Below are 25,207 nucleotides of genomic sequence, written 5' to 3'. Positions count from 1 at the left end.
AGGGGGAAAGGCATTCTCAAGAAGGGACTGGCCCATGCAAAGACACAGAGGTGGGACAGTGAATATCTCATCCAGAAACCTGCCAGCGAGCGGCTGGTGTGAGCCCAAGTCAAGAGGGACATCGTGTGAGTAGAGAACAGGAGGTAGGCGGAGGCCAGACCACAAGGGGTACTTGGGGGCAAGGAGCATGACTCCATCCTAGGTACGTGGAGAACCCAGAGAGAGCAATTAAACTAAGGAGCGGCATGATTCAATTTGTATCTCAGAAAGATCCATCTAAATAGATAATAAGAACTATCCAACTCGTTCTGTTATTTGATGGGCAAATCTGTTTGAGGGAATCTAGTCAAAGGAAATAATCCCAAAAGAAAACAAAGGCCATTTGTCTGAAGATGTTCCCAGCAGCACTATTTATCATAATGACAAAATGGCCAAAGTCCACGTGGCCAACTTTGGATGAATGAGGCATGATCCACACCCTCAAGGTGCTCTCATAGGAAGGAGAGAGAAATAAACATACTGTCAGTACAGGGGGGACAGTGGCTGGTGCCTGGAGAGACAGGTGAAGGGCTGTGGCGGTTTAGTGATGAGAAAGCTTAGCTGGGGAGATCCAGGGAAGGCACCCTGGAAGAGGTGCCGTTTAAGCTGGGAGGTAGAATTAGGCCCTAAAGAGAAACAAGGCGAGGGAGTGTATTTTAGACAAGGGGATTCATCACACCTTGTGCAAAGTCAAGGAGACTGCAAAATCCCAAATATACATGGGGAGCTGTGTGTGGTTCAGTGTGCCAGGGGTTTTCAGCCTTAACTCTGCTTTAAAACATATAATGACAGGACATTATGCCACTACAGGCATTCCTAACTTTAGAGAAAAACAGAAATTTAGCCAGTAATTAAAACACTACAATCATTCATATTCATCACAACTTCTAATGGTATGTGAGCAACATGAGCTCATTACAGGCTGGGGCACAGGTAAGGTGGGAGGCCAGTGATGTAAAATCTTAGGTGTGACTCTTACCCCTTTCTCTCTCACTCAGGAAAGCACATCAGCTGGCCACCAGCAAGAATGAGATGATTAGAGGGAAAACCTGAACCTGCCCTGACTGGTACTCAGAGTTTCCCCCAAATGGCCAAGAAGCACATGAAGAGATGCTCAACATCATTGGTCATTCAGGAAATACAAATCAAAACCACAGTGAGATACCACTTCATACCCACTAAGATGGCTGTAATCTGAAAAGTAGAAAATAACAAGTGTTGGCAAGGACATGAAAAAATTGGAACCCTTGTACACTGCTGGTGGGAATGTGAAATGGTTCAGCCACTGTGGAGAATAGTTTAGGAGTTCCCCACAATTTAAGCATGGAATTATGATATAATCCCGCAATTCCACTGCTAGGTATACAACTGAAATAATTGAAAACAAGTACTCAAATCCATGTACCCAAATGTCATAAAAGCACTAATCATAATAGTCAAAAGGAGGAAACAGCCCAAAAGTCTCCATCAATGGAAGAATGGATAAACAAATTGCGGTAAACAACGGACTATTATCTGGCCATAAAAAAGTGAAGTCCTAATACATGCTCCAACATGGATGAACCTCAGAAACATTATGCTAAGTGAAAGAAATCAGATGCAAAAGGTCACATATTGTATGATTCCATTTATATGAAATATCCAAGACAGGCAAATCCATAGAGACAGCAGTTTCGTGGTTGCCACAGGCTGGTGGAGTGGGGATGGGGGGAATGGGGAGGGACTGCTTGATGGGAATGAAGCTTTCTTTGGAGTGATGAAAAGGTTTTGGAACTAGAGATGATGGCTGCACAACACTGAAAATGTACTAAATGCCACTGAATTGTCATTATGAAAATGGCTAGTTTTATGTTACGTGAATTTCACCTCGATTTAAAAAAGTAAATCAAGATATCCAAATGTCCAATACATATACGAAAAGGTAATCGACTTAATAATCAGGAAAACATACATTAAGATGACAGTAAGATTCTAACGTGCACCCATTAGAACTGCTGGAGTTAAGCCCACTGACAACACCAAGTGCTGGGGAGGAGGTGAAGAAACAGAGGCTCTCCTACCAGCTTGACGGCCGTGAGCCCTGGCACAACCATAGCGGAAGCCGTGCTGCCATTGTTCATTTGGAGGGCCTGCCTGCCCTGTCGGCCAGCACCGCACTTCCACGTGTACAACCAACGGAAATGTGTGCACACGTGCACAAAGAGACGTGGACAAACAGCATGTCAGAGACACGCTACAATATTAGCCCCAAATGGAAACCACCCAAATGTCATTGGAAAAAAATGGATAAATAATGGACAGTAAGTTAATACAGTGGGATACTGTACAGAAAGGAAGATGAATTAACTACAGTGAAATGCAACAGCATAAATGAATCTCAAAACTTAATATTCAGGGAAAGAAGCCAAACACCAAAGGAGACACCCCACATGTATAAAGCTCAAAAAAAAAAAGAAAAACTGAACTTCAGAATTTGGGGATCCATGCTTAGGTACTAACATTATTTTCTAAAAGGAAGGAAGGAATCACCATAAAAGTCAAGGGGATGGTTACCTCTGAGGGGAGGGAGGGAAAAATCACAGCCAAGGGGCACAGGAGAGCTTCTGGGGGCTATTCCATTTCTTGACCCACTTACATGAAAGTTTGCTTTGTGAGAAATCATGGGACTGTATTTTTGTGCGCACTTTTCTGCATAGATGTTATATTTCACAATAAAACAGTTTAAAGAAAAGTAGATCATTTGCACATATTAACATTTTGTAATCAGGAACAAATTAGTTATGACACCACTGCCCCCGTCTCACAACAACTTCCTTATCTTCTAAAAGAGCAGGCATTCCAGTGACACGGTGACTTTACCAGCTCAGCCCTCACCCACTAGGGGCACAAGGATTGATGCGAGGGATAAGGGGCCAACTGACAAGGGTCTCTTTAAACAGGGTGAGCCAGAAAACCCTCAGCAGCTGAGAAGCCTGGGGTCTCTGGACCACGTTTCCTCATCTGAAGCACAGTCCCAGTACCCAGCTCCTGGAGTGATTGTGATGATTGAGTGAATGAAGGATGAACTTATCACACATATGAAGTGGTTTACAAGTGTTAGCCTTATTAAACTTCATGCCAGATTTAGTTTACAGGAGGATATTTCAGGTCTAGGAAGATTCTCCCCTCGAGGGACACTGAATATCCATCAATCACCCATCAGTAACGGGTATTCCTAACTTTAGAGAAAACCAAAAGTTTAGCCAGTAATTAAAACACTACAATCATTCATTCTTCTCCTGAGGGTTTCCTGGCACTCCCTTTTTACATTAAGGATAGGCACAGGACTTCCTCTGTGTTAGAAAAACAGCCCTGACCTGGCATCCAGAGAGCCAGCCTACAAACGCAGGAGGAGAAAGAAACACCAAATTTTCTTTCCCCAGACCTTCCTCATTTTGGGGGTGGGGCTGCAGCAGAGTTCACAAAGACCACAGAACCTGAAGCTGCCCTCTGCCGCTGAGTTGGCAGTACCTCATATTACATGCAAAACTGCAACGTTCCGACACGGGCCACGGTGCTGAGAAGCCAAAACTGTGCTCCAGCTGCCCTTTGGTCTGCAAGAAATGCCAGGCTGGATGCTCTGGCAGGAAAAGTTGTCATTGTGTTTGAGTCTTGCTCCCAAGGAGGCAAGGATCTGGGCTGTCCCAGGCTTCCTTCAGCACACGAAGAGTTAACCATGGCCACTCGACAGTCCTCAGTTTCCTTCACAGAGACAGAGGTTGTGTTCATTCCCCCCCACCCCAGACCCTGTCTCCCAGCACACTTATTCTATGGAGACTGTGTACTAATCTCCTAAATCCAAAAGCAGTCCGAGGCTACTATTTGGAGAGTGGTAGCTCTCCTGCAAAACTGCATGGAGAAAGGGCTGAGCAGGGAAGGACCAGAGTCTAGAGACCTTGGCACCCAAGCCCTGCCTTTTGCACAGGCCAGTTCCCAAGCCTCTCTCACCCTGAGTGTCCTCTTCTGTAAAAATGTCTGCATTGCTTTCCAACACAGCTATTGCAAGGATCAACCTATAGTTTCGATCACTTATTTTGTGCCCAGTATGTGCCATGGTGTGGAAAGCATATTATTTCTAATATCTCTTTTAATCTGCACAGCATTCCTAGGAGGAAAGGTCGTCTAAGTATTCCCCTTTTTCGGACGGGGAAACTGAGGCAAAGAGTGGTGAAATTCATTGTCCAATGGCACCTAACACAGCCACAATTCAAGCCCAGGAAGCCTGAACACACTTTAACTCAAAACTGTTTTAACTCAGACTCCACTAGTCATGCAACCGCCTCTGGGTCCTGGCGGGGAAAGTGAGACCTGGGAACAGAAGGTGCCAGATCCCCTGGTCCCCAGTCCATAGCTCTTCCCATCACACATGGAGCTACTGCCCACGATGGATGGGACTCTCCAGGTAACTCAGGGCTAAGTTAGGCATCAGGGCAATTCAGTCCCGTTATTTCTTGCGCGGCAAAGCACCAGGTGTCTCAGCTGGCAGTCGTGCTTCCGCACCTGTGTACAGAGAGGGCACCAGCTCTGCCCTTACAATGAGCCAGCCAGCACGCGCGACCTGAGCGCGGGCCCTGGGTGAGCTGGAGTTAACTGTCCCCGCGGAACCGCTGGCGCTGTCACTGGGCTTCCAAAGACCCCCTCTGCCCAAGATTGGAAGGGCTGCGCCTAGCTCAGACACCTCGGGTGCCCGGACAGCGCTCCACCCGCTCCGGCCGCCCAGAGACTCCCATTCGCCTCTCGAACCCCCGGCAGCGCCCGGGGAAGCCGTGGCAGAACCACCAGTGCGCACCGAGAGGCGAGGACTCCCTTTTATGTCCAGGAATGAGGCGCGCACCGCAGCCGCGCCCGCAGCCAAAACCAACTTCCCCCGGGTGCGGAGGTAGCCGGTGCCACCCTCGGGCCGGGCTGCTTACCTGTCGCGGAGCGGGTCCGGGTGACAGCGGGGAGAAGCACGGAGATGGAAAGCAGCCACAGCAGGCGCCAACACTGCGTGTCCCTCCTGCGAGAAGTGGCGGAGAGAGAGAAAGTGAGGCGGCCGGGAGGGGCCGGGGGGAGCCGGGGCGCGGGGCAGCGAGTCCTACCTTTGCGCCATCCCGCAGTTCCACGAGCCTCCGAGGGCACCGGGCCACCGAGCTCTAAGGACGGCGACGGGCTCTGCGCGCGGGCCGCTCGCCCTTCCTGCCGGGAACAAAGGCGGCGCTGGGCAGGGGCAGCGGCAACGGCAGCGGTGGGCAGGATCCGGCCCGCGCCCTGAGTCACCCGCGCTCTGAAACCCGACTCTGCCGCGCCCTGCGGTCCCCCGTGCGCCGCGCCGCGCCCCACCTCGGGCAGTGCCGCAGCGGCGCACTCACGTCCCGTGGCTCTTGGCCGCGCTGACCACCTCCCCACGCCACTCACCCCCTCGACAGATGCGCGCCCCCCAGCCGTGGCTTCCACCCGGGTGGCCTTGTGTAACCGAGAAAAGCCCCGCGCCCGCGCTCTTGTGGGTCAGAGGGCAGCTCCCTCCGGCCCTCACGTCTGTGCCTGTCCGGGCTGCTTCGCAGACAAAGCACTCTCTTTACGGGCCAATGAAATCCTCTCACCAGCCCAGAAAGGCTGGAATCGCTCTGATTTCCCTAAATGACAACGAAGAAACTGAGGCTCAGAGAGACGCAGTGAATGTCCCAAATTCACACAGCTGGATTGGGCTCCTGACTGCTGTGCCTCGCCCTGCACGCTTGACACACAACCCCCTTGAATGCCCAGGAATGGCCCCCTTGGGGCGGCATAAGTGATTCATGTAAATAAACGCAGCAAAGAGAACCCTAATAAAAATTTTAAATTTATCTACTATTGCAAGGTTTTCCTCTTTATACCTTGCTGGCACCACCATCCTCCACCACCAGAATGTAAGCTCCAGAAGGGCAAGAATTTATATTTGTTTTGTTCTCTTCTAAAATAGTACCTGGCAGTAGGAGATGCCAATAAAAAGGGGACGAATGAAGGAACACAATTCTTAGGTGAGATACCACTCCAGGCACTGTGATGATCGGGGACAGAAGAACCAGCCTCAGCCTACAGAAGCACACATGGGTAGTGTGCATGGTTGGCGGGGAGGGAGCAGAGGGCAGACTATTCCACCTCTACAGATCTTAGCACAGGGCCTGGCACTGGCTAAACCCTCAAATGGTGGCTTTTTTTTTTTTTGCGATACGCGGGCCTCTCACTGTTGTGGCCTTTTCCGTTGCGGAGCACAGGCTCTGGACGCGCAGGCTCAGCGGCCATGGCTCACGGGCCTAGCCGCTCCGCGGCATGTGGGATCTTCCCGGACTGGGGCACGAACCTGTGTCCCCTGCATCGGCAGGCAGACTCTCAACCACTGCGCCACCAGGGAAGCCCGGTGGCTTTTTATTATTGTGATTACCACCAGGCCCAGTAGTGTAAGATATCTGGGGGAGATGAGGCACCACTGAGATCAGCTGAGACCTGGAGAGTTCTGAAGCCAGGCAGGCCCAGGGGCGTCTCTTCCTGGTGCACCAATAGCCACAGTGGGCTGTGACTCTGTGGTCAGTTCCTGGTTTTCCTTTCTAGATGGCAAGTCACCACCTGCAGAGATGGGATGGGGATGGACATTGTAGCTAACATTTATTGAGTGCTGATTGTGTCCTGGCCCTGTGCTAAATGCTTTACTCATGACAATCAATTCCCGCAACAGCCCTGGATAGGTGATACTTCAATGATCCTTATTTCATAGATGAGGAAGCTGAGGTTTAAAATGTGCCCAAGCTAGTGCATGACAGGTACCAACACCCATGCTCTTCACCACTCCATCACACTACCTGTCTGTGAACAAGAGGATTACACCCATTTCCCCACCCTTGAAAGCAAAATTGCACTGGAGATAATGGTGCACTCATGCATGAAGGGTTAATGCCAGCATGGGCAGTGAGGGCTCCAGCGGGAGCTCTGGCCTGGGGTCAGGAGCCTGGATTCCAGTCCAGTTCTGGCCCTAGCTACAGAGTGAAGTTGGGCAAATCCTTGTGTGACTTTTTATTTCTTCATCTATAAAATGGACGTAATGATCCTGCTGTGGGTGGGTGGCTGGAATGTCGATGAAATCACTTGGATGCCACAGTGCTCTGTCCACTGTAAAGTGCTGTACAGGTGTGAGGGGTCAGCTCTGGGATTAATGCACACAGTCTTCAAAAAAGAAAGAAAAACCAGCATGGTCTGGAGAAGGCAGGAGAGGCTTCAGCCTGGTAGTGAAGTTAACCCAGACTCTGGGGTCTATGGAGGGTTTGCAGGGAGCAGGGGGGGGTGCAAATAGGAGGGAGGGGAAAAGCAGCCAATGCAGCTCTAGAGCTAGGATGGCCCCCCATGAAGCTAACACAAAAGGCAAAGTGCATTCTAACAAAATGGTTAGGCTTCTTTCTTATTCTGTGAATATGAATTCTTCTCCCACTTGCAGCCATGCTGTGCTGGACATACCTTATTTTATTATGAATTACTAAACATAAGGAATTTGCCTTATTAGTTCTATATCTTTTATTGCTTATAAAGTACCACATCGACTGGGAATGTAACTGATTTTCTTAGAACTATAGGAGATAGGTATATGTATAGCTGATTCACTTAGTTATACAGCAGAAACTAACACACAATTGTAAAGCAATTACACTCCAATAAAGATGTTAAAAAAAAAGAACTAGAATTCTATATTGCTTCGAAAGAGCCACATCAACTATGATTATATAATAGTTCTATTGTTCTATTTGATGCTTAAAACCACAGGTTGTGAACTGGTGGCAGTGGGCTCAATTTGTCCCACAGGTATGTTTTGTCCAGCCTGCCTGGTGTCAACCTCCAAATTAAATTAGTTAGCAATATATTTGATAATTAGTTGATTTTACATTAAAATCCAGAATTCTGGCTTCTTTTTAAATTTTTGGAAAACCTGGCAACATGGGGCTTGCATTCCCTGTGCCAGTGATTGATTTGCATGAAAAGTGGGTGGCTGCCTTCAGTCAAGGCCATGTTCTCCAGTTTGCCATGATCCCTACCATCCCTATTGTTCCCCAACACCAAGCCTAAGAATCATTTGCCATTTCTCATCACATATGCACTCTGCCTTTTCTTATAAGAAAGAGAAAAGTGGAAGAGATTGAGCATCCATATCTCAGTTAGAAATGGGGGGAAAACATAAATAGATAGAGAAGGGGAGCATGTTTCAAGAAAGATGTGGAAGAACATATTTCTACATGTTTAATATACAAATTAAGAATACCCACATTGAAAAAATGAAAACTAAAATGCCATGATGAAAAAACCTTGTCCCCCTCAGTTATGCATGTTACCTGATGGATGAAAGGATAGCTGTATTTTGATTGGTGGGCTTGACTGTGGTCCAATTTATCAGTCCAAGATACATATGCATAAAGCAGCAGTTTCCTTTATTATTCTGACAGGGAAGTCGTTTGTGCACATTTCATGGTTTGTTGGTTCTGTGTAAGTATCTGATAATATCTAATTCACTAGAATCTAAAGATATAAGTCCCCAGAGCACATTTCTTTCCTACAAATGACTGGAAATGGATGCATGTTAATATTGTTAATTTTGTACCTATTTCACCTGGGAAGCCAGACCATGTTCCTAGGTAATCAGGGCTCTCATTTTTAAAGTTGGGCCTGGAGGTGGGAACTGTGAACTCAGACTGATGGAGGACAGGGAGGGCATCCGGCCTGGGAGCTGAAGGGGGACCAAATGGCCCCAGCTGCCGGTGTGGGAGGGATGGGGGCAGGATGCCAAACAAGACGTTTCGCCTCCTGCCAGACTGTGTTTTGAGGGTTTAAGCGATTTCCTTCTATTCAATATGAAGTTGTAGAAATAGCCAAGAGGAAGCTTTGTGTCATATTGGAGCTGGTCTAAATTGTTTACCACGGCTTTAGTACAATCTGCGAGATCGGGACGTGTGGAGGTGGGGGGATCTATGTCCCAGCTCTTGAAGGACTCAACTAAATTAATGGGCTGTTCCATTTTCCTATAAACCACCCAACTGTCCCAGTAAACTCAATCTCCAAAAGCATTCTCCAGACTGTCTCAAGCAGCTGGAAGGGGCACAAAAATCAGTGAGAAGCATCCCAGGTTGTGGTTTAGGAAGAAGTTACGAAGAACATAGCGCATGTCTTTCTGAACATGTTTCCTCGAGACGTGGGGACACGTGAGGAGCTGTGGTGGGGAAGTTCACAGGAGACACTCAAAGCTTGCATCTTCATCTGGTTTCAGGAGCAGAAAAAGCAGAATAGACCTAACTAGCTGACTAGAAAAGAATTAACTGGAATATCCAGAGAAAAGGGCTGCCCTTTGGGTAAACAAGAGAAAACAATGACAGTGTAACCCCACACGTGCCTTCCACGGAGGATGCTTTTGTTCTGATGAGCACCTTGATGTGTCTGGCTATGCCAAGGGAGACCATGGGCTACTAAGAGCTGATTTGTTCTGCATGAGAGATGAATATGAAAATCTGACAATCCTAGTGGGAAGAGGACAAGAAAAAAAAGGAGGGAGGGTGTGTCAAACACCTCTTAGGTGCCACTGCCAGTGCCCGTCCCTACCCTCTGCCTCCATCATTTATGTGCACCATAGGCAAGGTCATCCAGCTGCCAGCAACTGCTTCCCTTCACCTGAGCACTTTCTCTGGCTGCTGGAGCCTGCTCTGCCCACAGCGTAGCGGACTGGAAGTGCTAGGGAATCAGTGCTGACCCCCCAGCTGCTCTCAACCAGTGGCTGACAGGATAAAAACCTGGGCTCCCTTTCCCATTTGGTGGGAACGTCTAGACACCCAGAGTCCCCGTCCCCGTCACAGCCCCTTGCCCCTTACCCACGCCGAGCACTTCTCCCTTCCTGCCCAGGGCCTCCCTGCAGATGCTGACCTCTGACACACTGCCTAATCCACTCAGCCCGAGCAACCTGGAAGTGCAGGAGAAATAACACCACACAAAGCAAATATTTAGCCAATGGAAGCCAGCAAATACATTTCTCTCCCTTCTTCAACCAGATGCACTGTCCTGAGAAAGTCATTTATACGCCATCTGAGAGATGCTCTCACAAGACCGAGTGATCAATCATCTAATGCCTCTCATTGGCTCTTCCTCCTTCCCTGCCTCACTTCTCTTTTCTTCACTTCTGCTCCCTAGGATTTTTCTCCCTAATACCAAAGAGGCACCCAAGACTAACACCTGAGTGACCCAGGATAAGCTAGGTGGTGGAGTTTATCTCTCACACTCATGATCTTAACAGGGTTTCTAGAGTGGTTGTCACGTCCATCTCACCAGGTCCCATTAGCATGATGTTACCAAATAGGGGACCAGCATTATGATCTGTGTCATATTAGGATGACAAGGCCCCTATGGACTATAGTATAACAGAGAACAGGAGAGTTAACATAGCCCTGGAGCCAAAAAATGAACCTGGACTATTCTCCTTGCCATATGAAAGCAAATTGCTTTTGATTTCCCCCTGCATAGAGGCTGTGACTGCATTTGCCAGACCATGGTGCATCCCAAGTGTCCTGGACTATTCTCCTTGCCATATGAAAGCAAATTGCTTTTGATTTCCCCCTGCATAGAGGCTGTGACTGCATTTGCCAGATCATGGTGCATCCCAAGTGTCAAAGGTTGTATTGATATATTCCAGTAGCTACCACATCTGACATGGCAGCTTCAATTGAGGCTACCATCTGGCCAAGTTTATAGCAATCCACTATTATCCACCACAATCCATTTGGTTTTTTCAAAGGCCATTCAGGAGAATTCGTGGAAATACAATGGGACCCACTACCCCTGCACCATGTAACTGTTAATAGTAGCTCTAAACTCTGCAATACTTGCTGGGATGTGGTATTGCTTCTGATTTACTCTAGGAGGTAGAAAAAGGAAGGTAGTTTCAAGAACTTCCACTAGACCTTTTCATAAGTCAGGTAGCTAATACAAAGGTTCTGCCAGAAGCTAAGTATCATGTGATTACATAGAGGAATGGGCACAAAATGTGTTGGTGTTTGTATCTCACAATGCTCACCAGAGAGCATCCGTCACAGAGGAGACATGCAACAACCAGGTGGACAGAGTGGCTCATCCTGTGGACGTTAGCTAGCCTCTTGCCCTGGCGACCCCAGGGCTGACATGGTGGAGCCTTAAGAAGAGTGACAGTGATGGCCAGGGTAAATGTTAGGCAAACACGGCTCAAGAACAGGGGCCCCATCCTTCTGAAGCAGATCTACCTCCTGACATTGTGGAATGGCCAACCTGCCAGCTGCAGAGATTGACACAGAGCCCTCAAAATAGTACCATTCCTTGAAGAGGCCACCCAGCCACTTGATGGCGAGTTGATTTCTTCGGACCCTTCCTGAGCAATTCTTCCTTACCAGGATCGATACCTATCTGGATATGAGTTTGCCTTCCCTGACCAAGTACCTTTGCCGGCACCATCATTCAGTGAGTAGCAGAATGCTTGATATATCAGTGTGGTGTCCCGTACAACATTGTCTCAAATGAGGGGACTCATTTTATGGCAAAAGAGGTGTGAAAATTGGTGAATGGCCAAGGAACCCACTGGTTTTAGCATTACCACATCACCCAGAAGCCACTAGCTTAATACAATGGTGGAATAGCCTGTTAAAGGCTCAGCTAAGGCATCAGCTTAGGGGCAATACAGTGCAGGGTTGTGGCACTGTCCTCCAGAACATGGAACCCATGGTCACTGTATGGTCCTGTGTCCCCAGTAGCTAGAATACTTGGGTCTGGGAATCAAGGGATAGTACTAGGATTGAGCCCTTTCTCTCTCTCTTCCAGTGATCCACTCTAGGCTCTTTTGGGGTAGAGGTGCTGATTTGCAGGGGAAGAATTCTTCCAAGGGATATAGTAAGGCCACTAAACTTGAAGCTGAGAGTACCACCTGGTTACTTTGAGTTCTTCATGCCAGAGAGCCAGCAGACAAAGAAAACAGTGGCTGCATTAGCGGGGATAAGAACTCTGATTACCATGAGAAGTGTTAACAGTGACTACCTTATGGGGTCAGAGAGGAACTCAGGTAATTTCTTGGGGATTTCTTGGTGGCTCCATATTCCATAATGATGGTAAATGAGCAAATGAAATAGTCAAGGCAGCTAAGAGAACAGACCCTTAAAGGATAAAAGTCTCAGTCACTCTGCCAATCAGCATTAGTCAGCCCCAGTCCAGACCAGTGTTTCCTAACCTGTGGCCCACGTGCATCAGAATAATTTCATGGGGAAAATGTTAAAAGCATAGCTTCCAAGTCTCTACTCAACACCTACCAAATCAGGATGTCTGCAGGCAGAATCAGGGAACTGGAATTTTATGAAGCTCCTCTGGTCCATCTTATGTGCACTGAAGTTTCATTGCCACTGGCCTGAAGTTTCACATCTATATTTCTCACAGCACCTGGTTCTTGACCTCTATCTTGGCACCTCTTGCCTTAGGACACTTTCCTGTTCAAATATAATCCCCCACAGTGATGCATTTGCAGTTTCTAGCTCAGACAGGCTGCCAAGACCTCTCTTGGATGGATTTTCCTATTTACCATACCCTTGAAAGAGCAAGAGATCATGCATTCTGTTCAGTTAAGGCTTTTAGAATCCAAGATTTTGGAAACAAAGCAGCCCAGAAATGGAAGGGACCTTGCACATGATCCCAAATCCAATCTAATCCATCTCTGCTGTGCAAATTCAAAGAAATAAGACAACCAGGGGATCCCCTGCCTGCCATTTGGCTAGAGAAGGGGGCCTGTTGAAGAGGATGTGTGCAAACCTCTCTCCTGGGGGCTGTCTGCCTTCCATCCTACCCCAAACCCCTCATCAATATATCTGATAATAACTGTCCTTTCCCCAATATCTGTAAAGAAGGGTGTGGCGAAGATGGAAGTATTCAAGTTAACTGCTATTTTTGTCTCAAGGAGGATGAGGGTTGATAAATGTGTCTTTGTGATAAGCCAGAGAGGGCAGGATGTGAAATCTGCCCAAACTGATAGGAGCTTTATCACTGACTAAGGACCGACATCCCCAGAGGGTAGGGCCACACCTTGCTTTTGAGAGTGGTCAGTAAGTGGTACAGCTTCCAAAAAATACAGCCCCTCTCTCTCCCCACTTATGTGCCTCACTGCCTCCGGTTCTGGCTCTGTTGGCCTTGACTGCAAATCCGCAGGAGAGGTCTTGAATCAGCAATAGATTGCATCTTCCTCTTTACTCAACCCTATAGGTTCAAGTGTTTGGTCAATGGCACCCCTAGAGGGTGTCCAAGTAAGGAAGTTTCTTTTGTCACAATGAATGGGGATGCTACTGGCATTTGGCAGGCAGGGGCCAGGGATGCTGAATTCTACAATGCAAGAGGCAGTCTACACAACAAAGAAATAGCCCAGCAAAAGTACCAACTGTGCCCACACTGAGAAATACTAGCAGATTGTGACTTTCAAACTTTTTTTGACCAGGACGCTTGGTCTCACAATCCCATAAACACATACTTCTGAAACAAAAGTTTCATGCAACAGTATTTGCACTTATTACATGTAATGAGCTCAGGTATTTTCTACTCTATTCTGTGCTAGTCCACTGAATTAAAAAAAAAAAGAGGCTGGTCAAAACCTACTAAATAGATTTCATGACCTACAAATGGGCCAAAACCCATATTAGGATGTAATCATTTCAAAACTCTTAATCAGCACCAGCGGTGGGAATATAGAGGGACCCTTACTGTAAGAATCATTTGTCTGCTCTCACCCACACTACTTGACTTAGTAAATTTCAGGGTAAAGTGAAAGCCCCAGTGACTTCTGATGAGCTAAACTTGTCTTGCTCTGTCTCCCGAAGAGATGCCCAAAGAGAGACAAACAATTGTCATCATTGAAGCGTGCGGTTTTCACAGGACCCTGCTCTGAGCCAGGCAGCCCATGTGTTTTGCATTTCCCCACAGTGGGAACAGATGGATCTGACCATTCAAAAGCTTTTGCAGGGTAGGGCTGAGGACCCTGAACTCGGCTGAAAGGCTCTAAGAGAATACTTCTCACCTTCTTTGAACTACAGCGTGACACCTATGGCAGAGGGCAGCCTGGCTCTCCAAATCAATCCCAAACCTCCCTGCCACTGTGTGCAAGCAGACCAGGTTCTAATATGGAGGAAGAAGTGCAAGAGTAGATGCCACCTGGGAGGCTGAGGGCAGAGCCAGGTTCAATGGGTGGGGCTGTGACACTGGCTGGTGGGATACCCAGCCACCCTTTGACACCTCCTGACCACTAAGGTCAGTCACAAACTGATCCCTTCTTCCAGCTGCTTCCTCTAATATTTTTACCACACTCTTAACAACCATCATATCAACATATTACTTTAAATGGTCTAAATGCTACCACTTTCAGAAAAATGTGGCCTTCCCCCTGCCTCTCCATGGACAGTCCCTCCCTATATAATCCCTTCCTATATGGACAGGAAAAGCATATATATATCCTGGATTTTGCAACTTGTTTTTCTCACATGTAGAGCTCTTGAGAAAAGCATCTCACTCTCTCTCCAGCACCCCAGTGCCACCGAGGATTCAGACAACCCCTCGAATACTCCCCACACCTGCTTCATGCTCTGGGAATCCCAGCCCTGCCAGGCCTCTCATTCTTAATGACGCATGAAACATCATACATTTTCCCACCAGAAAGCTGACAAAATAAAATGTTGGATTGCTCTGGCCTTGAGCAGGTCTGTATTCTTACAATCTAAATAAGATTATGGTGACCTGCGTAGGTAGGGGTTTTCATGGCTTCCTTACCACTTATCTCATGTCATTATCACAACAACCCTGGAGGCGGCAGGGCATGTCTTATTATCCCTTTCAGAGATGAGAAAACTGAAACTTAGAAGGGTTAAGTAACTGACTTTCTCAAGGCCAGTAGGTAATGAAGGGCAGAGCTGGAACTTCGACTTGGGTCTTCTGGCCGCCCATGCATATTCCACTCACATTTTACTGTCTCCACCACCACCTGCGTTAGGCACCCAGGTTTTATTCAGAACTCCATTCACCTACCTCGTTATCCAGGGGATACACGAAAAGACAACTGAGAGTTTTTCACCTTCACGTGGGAAGTTGCAGGAGTTTCACAGGACTTCAGTGGGAGATGCAAGTTTCCAACGGCAAGTCCAAGGAAACCCCAACATGCAATTTTCACCACCTCAACATTTGTGCTTCACAAATAATATTTGCCAAGAAGGATGATTGCTGATGTGGGTGCCTTGCTGTTTGGTGGGAGCTGGTCCTTCAGGCCCCCAATTCCAATAGCTGCCTGTGGCCTGTGAATAAAGAGGAACGATCAGAGCTGGCATTGGTGTCTTTGGCCAGACAAGTCTGTGTCTGAGAAGGCAGCAGCTCACTACAGGTAGCCAGCAACTCAGTGCAGAGCCGTGAGACTAGAGACTGGGGTAGGTCTCTAGAAGAGCTCCTGGTCTGTGGCTGTTTTGTGAAGGAGCGAGTAGCCTCTCCACCTGAGAAATTCCTAAAAGTCCTCCGGTATTCAGCCCAGGGAAATGGCTGATGGTTATACTGATCACATGAGTCATCAAGAAAAGGTTAAATTGTGCTCTGTGGGTTCTTTTTAGAAAAGCTCCGAAGTGTAAAACATCTTAGCAAAGACTCTCATCAAAAACAAACAGAATCAAAAGTAACTTTTTTAAATTAAGAAGGGCACGCTTTAATAATTTAGAAAACTATTAGAACCTCTCTTTGCCCAAATTTTTACATAGATGTGTTACACGGGATTTTTTTGAAGCCAAATTTCCTCTTTTATGTTTGTGAACCTCATGAAATGGAACACCTACCTTCTTCAAAAGATACTTTGGAGCCATAAAAATGTTCATACACTATGACTCCATAATCCGCTTCTGGGAAGCTAGCTTAAGAAAATACCCTGAAATATGGAAAAACCATATGCAGAAAAATACTCATCAAAGACTTGCTTAGTGAAAAACTGGAAGCAGCCCAAATATTCAAAAAGGGGGAGGAGGATGATAAAATAAATTAGGGTATAAGCCTTGAATAAATATTCTATAACCATTAAAAATGATGGTATGAAGTTTATGAAGGATCAGAGAAAATACTTATGATAAAGTATTACGTAAAAATAAAGTCTGGAAAAATATTTGCACACACATGATTTATAAAAACAAGCAGGGAACATAAAAATGTACTTGTCACTGTGTCAATGTGGTAGCATTATGGATATTTACCTTTTTTTCAAATTTCTCTAATAGTATTATATCTCTTCTTTTTTAAAAAAATTCAATCCCTAAAAAAAAAAAAAATAGAAAGGCAATAGATGCTATTAATGCTTTAAGTAGGAAGAAACACCATGAGTAGAGGTTAGGGGGTAAGTTAAGATGAGAAACTGCCCATCTTATTGCCCAAATATTGTGTCTTTAGAATGGTTTCGTGTTTTATGAAATAAATATAAAATATATGCAAAAAGCATATATAAAAATATAGTTTTGTTTAAGGCACAGAAAAGTCCAAATTATATTACTGCAGAAACCATTCAGGGTTTAAAGCTTCTTTTATTTCTATGTTTTCAGGTTACTATGGAACTACTTACAAGGGGCTTCTTGTCAAGGAGCACTGAGATGATGCTTAGTGTCTCCTTACAGTTTTTATTTCATCTGCAGCACTCGATATGCCATGATCAGGTGGATATGGGTGTTGGGTTTAGAAAACAAATCTCATTTTCTCCCTCCACCATCCAGGACACTTAGAATCATGGAAGAACTGGAAGGAAACTCCAGGTCATTCAGGTAGAAATCTCCTTAGCAGGATCACATGGCCCAATGAGGCTGAGGGGAGGGGGGACATGCAGGGTCCCTGACTCACTATATAAGTGTGATTCCAGAGTCAAAATTCTGCTCGGGGGCAAAACAAGGTCAATTTACAAAGGTGAAAAAAAAAACACACGAATCCAAATCCAAATCCGTGGGAAAATGCAAACTGGAAGTGTAAACCAAAGGAACATAGTTCTTGACACAAGAAAAATAAGGGGGAAGGCATAAAGACACCTGTTGGTACCTATTACTGCATAACAAACTACCCTAAAATTTAGCAGCTTAAAACAAGAACCACTTTATTGTATTTCACAATTTTATGGGTCAGGAATTCAGGCAGGGCTCAGCAGAGAAATGCTTTTGCTTTTCATGGCATCTGAGGGCACTCAGTGGTACTCAGCTAGCAAATGAGTCTAGAGGATGCAAAGATTCCCTCATGTGTCCGATGCCTGGAGAGGCTGGCAGCCTGGGCTGGGCTGGATCTGTTGACCACAGCTCCTACACCAGGCCTCTCTAGCACAGCAGTCTCCTCGGTATATTGGAGCTCTTACATGGTAGCTGCCATGGCCCAGAGCAAGCATTTAGAGGCCTAGATTTCTTGCAAACTGGCTGGAAATTCCAGAACATCACTTCTGTCATATACTATTGGTCAAACAATCAGTAAGGCTAGCCCAGGTTCAAGGTGGGGAGGAGGCAGTGCAAAGTCATAGAGGTGGAGTTCGTGTGTACATCACTGGTGATGATGGAAATTGGTACAACATTTTGAGAAGGCACCTTGTCAATATGTACAGAATACATAAAACCATTCATCCGTTTTGGACCCCTGTCTCAGTCCTGGGCATTCATCTACCCTAAAGAAATAACTATACTAGAGACATGAAAAATTTACTATTATCTATCAGAGTGACAAAAATAAACAAAACCTAAAAGTCCAACAGTAGGAAAATGACTAAGGCTTAACACCACTCTGGAATAGTAAGTAGCTATTAAGAATGTTAATTATGAAAGTTTTACATAGAAACATGGAAAATATTTACAGTGTGGTGTTAAACAGAAAAAAACACCAAAGGTTATATGCATGTAAACAGGGATCAAAGGAGAACAGACAGGAATAAAAATAGTTTTATTAGGGTAGTGACATTAGATCATTATTTTTCCTATTAGATTTTTTTCTTTAAAATACAAGGAACAGAGAATCATGTTAAACAACACCACAGGGGATGCAAACAGCAAAATCCAGTTAGTGTGGGACACTAACTCTACAGGATAAATGATCAGTTTTTTTCAACAAATAAATTACAAGGAAAAAAACAAAATGAAGGGGAATCTAGAGGTTTAAAGAGACTTGTCAACCCACTGGAATAATTGGGCATTATTTCAATCCTGATCCAAATAAATGAATTGCAGTGACAATATTCAAGAGACTTAGGGGAAATTTGAACTCTGGGCTTTTGTTTATCTTAAGGAATTATTGTTTATCTTGTTAAAGATGATAATGGTATTGTGGATACTTTTTAAAGTCCTTATCTTTTAGAGATAACTACAGAAATGTTTACAGATTAAATGATACGATATCTGGGATTTGCTCCCAAAAATATGGAGTGGTGGGAGCAGTGGATGGGGTGAAGATGAAAGGAGATAAGGAGTTGGTAGTTGGGGGGAAGGGTGGTATTATACTGTTCTCTTCTGCATTTCTTTGAAAGTTTCCGTAATAAAAAAAGGTGTTCGTTTTCAATGTCATTTAAGGTTGCTGAATGAAGGGACAAGCCAGGCTGTGCCTTGGAGGGATGCATCGGACATTGGTGTGGAAAGGATGCCACAGGAGCCTGGGGGTGAGGAAGGCCTGAACCTGAACAGTGGGGGACTTAGAAACCCAAACAGGTTCTTACAGACAGGAGACCTGGCCCTGGTCCCAGGTGGCTGCTTCAAGCCTTGTGCCCAATCAAAGTCTCAGTTTCCTCAGTCATTAAGCAAGGATAAAGATCTTACCTTGAGATGCACCAGTGAAGCTGTCTGATGCCTTAAAGATTCTGGTACCAGTTCCCAAAGGTGGAGGTGTGTTGGGAGGGGTAGGTTCCCCCACACCATCAAGCAGGTCTCTGCACCTGGGTGTCCTAAAATTCAACTCAATTCTCACACTGCTAGCAGCAGATCACACAGTGAAAGGTTTACTCCTACAAGATGGCTCCCCTCCCACCACTTCAAACGCCGTTGCAAGTCGATGTTGTCACACGTGCTTCCGACCAACTGGCTATAGAGTGAAGCTTCCAACGACCTCCTTCTTGGGTTCGGTTAATTTGCTAGAGCAGTTCACGTAACTCATGAAACATTTTACTTACTAGATCAGTGGTTTATTATAAAAGGATATAACTCAGGAACAGCCAGATGGAAGAGAGGCATAGCACAAGGTCAGGGGAAAGGGTGTGGAGCTCGGAGCATCGAAGCCCTCTGGGAGTGTACCATTCTCCCCACCAACCCTGAAGCTCTCTGAACCCCATACTTCTGGGTTTTTATGGAGGCTTCAATCATAGGCCATTGGCAATAGAACTCAACCTCCATCCCCTCTCCCCTCCCCAGGGGTCTAGAGGTGGGACTGAAAGCTCCAACTGGCAACCAGCCCCCATTCTTAGGTGCTGGTCTAAAAGTCACTTCATTAACACAACAAAAGACACCTTTATCCCTCTCAGCACAGGAAATTCCAAGGGTTTGGGGAACTCTGTGCCAGAAATGGGGATGTAGATCAAATATATATTTCATATTACAAATATCATAGCCCATTTTGGGCAGCAAAGCTGTTGGGTGCTGTGCATACATTAGGAGCAGCATAAGGCACAAGCTCCAGCCATGCTTGGCCAGGTCACCCAGGGCCCTGGCCTGCCCTGGTCTGTGAGAGGACACATGGTGACCTCAGCTGCTGATTACTCATCAGATTACAGGAAAGGAGGGGATGCCAGAAGCCAGAGTCCCAGAGAGAAGCCAGCAGGGCCCCTGTCATCCACCTAACAGCAAGTCCTGGGGGGGCAGGGATGGGAGAACAGTCCTGTCCTTGACCTTTAGCTACAGAGGCCTCAGAACTGGAGAAGATCATGAACTGTTTCCAAGCGGACACAGGGGTCCAGGTAGGACGGACAAAGAAGGGCTGCCTTGAGCAGGCGGGGGGCAAGCAGTGGCTGCCACGGGCACTCTCGCCTCCTTCCTCTCTCCCGAGGAGGAAGGATCGAGCCTGGCGCTAAGTTCCAGCTGTGCCACCTTGGGCAAGTCACTCTACCTCCTTGACCGGCGGTGTGTCCTCTACAAAGTAGAGACAGTAATAATACCTGTCTCAGAGGGTTGTTAAGTGGCATCAGAAGACCTTTAACAAATAGGAGTTCACTCCCCATTCATCACCCCTCCAATCAGAGCCCTGGGCAGTAGCTGTCTCCATATTCTAAGCAAGGGTCTCACTTCAAGGGAGATATTTAAGATTCAGAAGCCTCATTAGAGATCTGATGTGCTTTGTCTGGGATGTGGCGAGGAGCAAAGAGATTTTTAGAAGCTCCCCGAGTGACTCCAGTGGGCCGCAGTGCTGAGAATTCCTTGTGATGCTCCTGATAAAGATCAAGTGAATGAATAAAATCAGCTTTTTTTCTTATTGCACTTTAGGGCCAAGTGCAGCTGAATGGGGGTCTTGGGGTCCAAAGATTTGGGAAATTAAAGAAAAATTTAACCCCTCAGAAACTAGGGTCAACTCTGGAATGTTGTCACGTGTTTAAAGCTTGGAGATTTGGCCAAGCCTCATTTAAGTTTGCTTTTCTTATAACATGATGAATAGTTCTGTGTTGGTTCCCCCCCCCCCATTATCTTGCAGTGGCCCTTATTCAAAGGCTTGAAAAATTTGATGAACCATGTCTCTCTGATACACATGTCTAAGAATAAATTAGAAAATATTCGAAATATATTTAGGAAAAAAATGCCATTTGGTACCACAAGAATTGAGGGTTTATAGAAAGACGCTGTTCAGAATAAATGTCAGGCATTCTTTTTGGATGAATAAGCCCCTGCAGAGGTCCCAGCACGACTGGTCCGTTCATCCCTCAGTTCGACTCGTAAGTGCTCATTGATTCTGTGGAAGGCGTTCTGGAATGGGGTTGGAACTCCAACACACGCCCAGAAATGACATGGAAACTCTTGGTCCAGTCCTGGGAGATGGATGCTTTCTTTCCTTTCTCAAAGCCAGAGGGATCTGGCAGTGTTTTCTCATACTTCTCTCTTTTACTCTTGGAATCTTCATGCCCCCGGAGATTTAATGAGTGGTTCTCAAAATGTGGTCCCTGGACTAGATTGTTAGAAATGCAAATTCCTCTGCCCACACAGCAGACCTACCAAATCAGAAATTCTGGGATGGGGCCCAGCCATCAGTGCTTTCACCAACCTTCCAGGAGATTCTGATCCACTGGAGTTGAGAACTACTGATTACGAGCACAGACGGATCATGAATAGACTTTCAGAGCTTCCAAGTCAGCTCTGCCACTTATCATTCAGTAAGTCACTTCACCTCTCTGATCCTCTGTTTCCTCTGCGAAAAATAAGAATAATAGCCTACCACTGTAGGCTCTTTTGAGGATTAAGGGAACAGATGCAAGTGGAGTGTTTAGCACTGTTCCTTGCAGGGCTGGGATTAGGGTGAAGCGAATGAGGTGCCTACAGTCCTGCGGACACCTCCTTAAATTCTGCATCCAGAGATGGCTCACTTACCTCACCCTCGACCCAGCCCTGGTTCTTGACGTTCCAAAAGTGCTCTGTAAATGGCTGCTACTATTTTATATTACTGAGGGGCCATCCATCTTCAGGGCCTTGACCATTCAAAGTTCCGGAGTCAAAGTCTTTAGACAGTTTGGTGTAGAGGAAAGAGCACTGGTTCTGGAGTTCGCAGGCCAGGATCTGACCTCTAGGAATGCCAGGCAAGGAGAGGGGTGCAGAGCAGAGGTGGGGCAAGCCCAGCTCCCCTAGACAGGCTCCTTTCACTGGGCAGGGCCCTTTCTTCCCTGTTTCCTTCATTCTGAGAGAAACAGAGGCCACTCTTGAGTTTGGACCCTCTCCCATCTGTGATCACTGTATTTTCTGTATCAGTAGATACCGAAAAAGCATTTGACGAAATCTAACATCCATTCTTGATGAAAATTTCAGCAAATTAAGAATTGAAGGGGAATAGAAGAGGACTTCCTCCTTCTGTCAAAGGGCCCCCACAAACCCCACTGCTAACATCGTACTTACTATAAGATGCCCCTCTCCATCTAGGATCAGGAATAAGATAAGGATGTCCACTTTCACTGCTATTCTTTGCTGTACCAGAGGCTCTAGTTAGTTGATTAAGGCAAGAAAAAGAAACAAAAGGCATCCACATTGGAAAAGAAGAAGTAAAACTGCCTTTATGCACAGATGACCTGACTGTCTATGGGGAAATCTGATGGAATCTACAGTAAAGCTACTAGAACTAAGGAGTGAGTTTAGTGAGGCTGCAGGATACCAAATCAATGTACAAAAATCAACTTTATTTCTATATACTAGCAATAAAAATTGGAATTTAAAATGTAAAAATAATGTCATTTATAATAGCATAAAATATGAAATAATTAGGTATAAATCTGCAAAAGATGTGAAAGACCTGTGCTGAAAACTATAAAACATTGCTGAGTGAAATTAAATAAGATCTAAATAAATGGAGAGATAACCCATTACCTAATCCAAGGGTGCAAAGATTGACCCCTATGTTTCTTCTCAGAGTCTTATAGTTTTCATTCATTTTGACTTCATTTTTGTATATAGTGTGAGGCAGGAGTCCAACTTTATTCTTTTGCATGTGGATATCTGGTTGTCCCAATACCATTTGGTGAAGACCCTATTTTTCCCCCATTAAACGGTCTTGGCACCATTGCAGAAAATCATTTAATCATAAATATGAGGGTTTCTTTCTAGACTCTCAAATTCTGTTCCCTTATATATACGTCTATCCTTATGTGAATACCACACAGTATTGATTGCTATAGATTTGTAGTAAATTTTGAAATCATGAAGTTTGAGTCCTGCAACTTTATTCTTCTTTCTCAAGATTGTTTTGGCTATTCAGTTTGGACAACTGATTTTTTTTTAACATCTTTATTGTAGTATAATTGCTTTACAGTGTTGTGTTAGTTTCTGCTGTATAACAAAGTGAATCAGCTATATGCATACGTTTATCCCCATATCCCCTCCCTCTTGCATCTCCCTCCCACCCTCCTTATCCCATCCTTCTAGGTGGTCGGCAAAGTACCAAGCTGATCTCCCTGTGCCATGCAGCTGCTTCCTACTAGCTATCAATTTACATTTGGAAGTGTATATATGTCAGTGCTACTCTCTCACTTTGTCCCAGCTTATCCTTCCCCCTCCTTGTGTCCTCAAGTCCATTCTCTATGTTTGTGTCTTTATTCCTGTCCTGCCCCTAGGTTCACCAGAGCCATTTTTTTTTTAGATTCCATATATATGTGTTAGCATACGGTATTTGTTTTTCTCTTTCTGACTTACTTCACTCTGTATGACAGACTCTAGGTCCATCCACCTTGTTACAAATAACTCAATTTCGTTTCTTTTTATGGCTGAGTAATATTCCATTTTATATATGTGCCACATCTTCTTTATCCATTCATCTGTTGATGGACACTTAGGTTGCTTCCATGTCCTGGCTATTGTAAATAGAGCTGCAATGAACATTGTGGTACATGACTCTTTTTGAATTATGGTTTTCTCAGGGTATATGCCCAGTAGTGGGATTGCTGGGTCATATGGTAGTTCTATTTTTAGTTTTTTAAGGAACCTCCATACTGTTCTCCATAGTGGCTGTAACAATTTACATTCCCACCAACTGTGCAAGAGGGTTCCCTTTTCTCCACACCCTCTCCAGCATTTATTGTTTGTAGATTTTTTGATGATGGCCATTCTGACTGGTGTGAGGTGATACCTCACTGTAGTTTTGATTTGCATTTCTCTAATGATTGGTGATGTTGAGCATCTTTTCATGTGTTTGTTGGCCATCTGTATATCTTCTTTGGAGCAATGTCTATTTAGGTCTTCTGCCCATTTTTGGATTGGGTTGTTTGTTTTTTTTGATACTGAGCTGCATGAGCTGCTTGTATATTTTGGAGATTAATCCTTCGTCAGTTGCTTCATTTGCAAATATTTTCTCCCATTCTGAGGGTTGGACAACTGATTTTTGACAAAGCTGTAAAGGTTGTTTAGTGGAGAAAGCATGGCCTTCTCAATATATAGAATTCCGGAACAACTGGATATCCATATGTCTTGATTTTTTGACTCTCTTCTGCCCATGACCCCTGCTTTTGGCTCAACCCCTATTTTCTGAAATACTTGTATTCTTCTAAAGTTCTTTTTCTTATTCCTTTTCAAAAACATAAATTTAATTAATCTTAATTAAATTTAAATCTTCTCGGTCTGTGCTTTCTCTTTTCGCAGGCTATGCCTTATCTCTCCATTCATAGATGATTTCTGAAATCTGGGAGTGTGACCAGCTTAAAGGGCAAAACTGATGGAAGCCAAGGAAGCAGCCCGTGAATCTGTTCTCTGTGCCTTCCTCAGTCAGTGGCCTTCCTTCCCCCTGGTCAACTCTGGGGAAGGACCTGAGTAGCCACAGCTACAAGGATTCTGGCAACTGCAGGGCCATCAGGCACTGGGCAACTTCTCTAACTTGGTTTCTGAAGGAGTCAGGACCTCCTCAGCCTCCACGTCTACTTTGTCCATGAGCATAACATATGTCTTGTGACATAAATCAAGTATCTAGTGCATGGATGTCCAGCTAACCTTGCAAACAGGCCTCAGAGGTCCTGATTTGGCCACTTGTATGGCAGGAAGTGCCAGGAGAGCTCTGTGTGGCACAGGATTCTCACAGCGTGGCCCCTGATCCAGCAGCGTCAGCATCGCCTGGGAACTTGTTAGAAATCAAATTCTCACACCTATTGAATCTGAACCTCTGGGGTGAGGCCTAGCAATTTGTGTTTTATCCAGGCCTTCAGGTGATTCTGAGGCACCTGGGCAGTTAAAATGCTTACCTGCTGGCACTAAATTACCAAGATTTAATATCCTGCTTCTGCCATTTGCTACCTGTTACTTAAAATCTCTGCGTCTCAGTCTCCTCATGTATACAGTGGAGATCATAAAGGTACTAGCCTCCTAAAGGCCATTGTTCAAATTAATGGCATGAGCCATGTAAATTACTCAGGAAGCACTTAATAATCATTAGCTTATAGATGTAAATTTCTCTTACCTTCCCT

The 25,207-nt window shown here is 45.5% G+C and overlaps 1 protein-coding gene across 3 annotated transcripts in view; it reads right to left on the bottom strand.

The window, feature by feature from the left end:
• COL15A1 (collagen type XV alpha 1 chain) overlaps window positions 1-6,083 on the bottom strand; it is a 105,110-nt gene extending 99,027 nt beyond the window's left edge. The window contains exons 1-3 of one of the 3 annotated variants that reach the window (XM_033431191.2): window positions 5,476-6,083; window positions 5,160-5,256; window positions 4,992-5,077 (exon numbers count right to left, since the gene is read on the bottom strand). In XM_033431191.2, coding sequence (XP_033287082.1) covers window positions 4,992-5,077; window positions 5,160-5,170 — 97 coding nt within the window. In that variant the 5' untranslated portion in view covers window positions 5,171-5,256; window positions 5,476-6,083. The other 2 variants (XM_049711130.1, XM_033431190.2) reach the window with 2 other exon arrangements.
• Window positions 6,084-25,207: the final 19,124 nt, after the last annotated feature.

This window comes from Orcinus orca, chromosome 6 (assembly GCF_937001465.1).
Source record: "Orcinus orca chromosome 6, mOrcOrc1.1, whole genome shotgun sequence".
NCBI lineage: Eukaryota > Metazoa > Chordata > Mammalia > Artiodactyla > Delphinidae > Orcinus > Orcinus orca.
The sequence above is the reverse complement of the archived record's forward strand: the minus strand, read 5'-3'. Positions and strand labels throughout refer to the sequence as shown.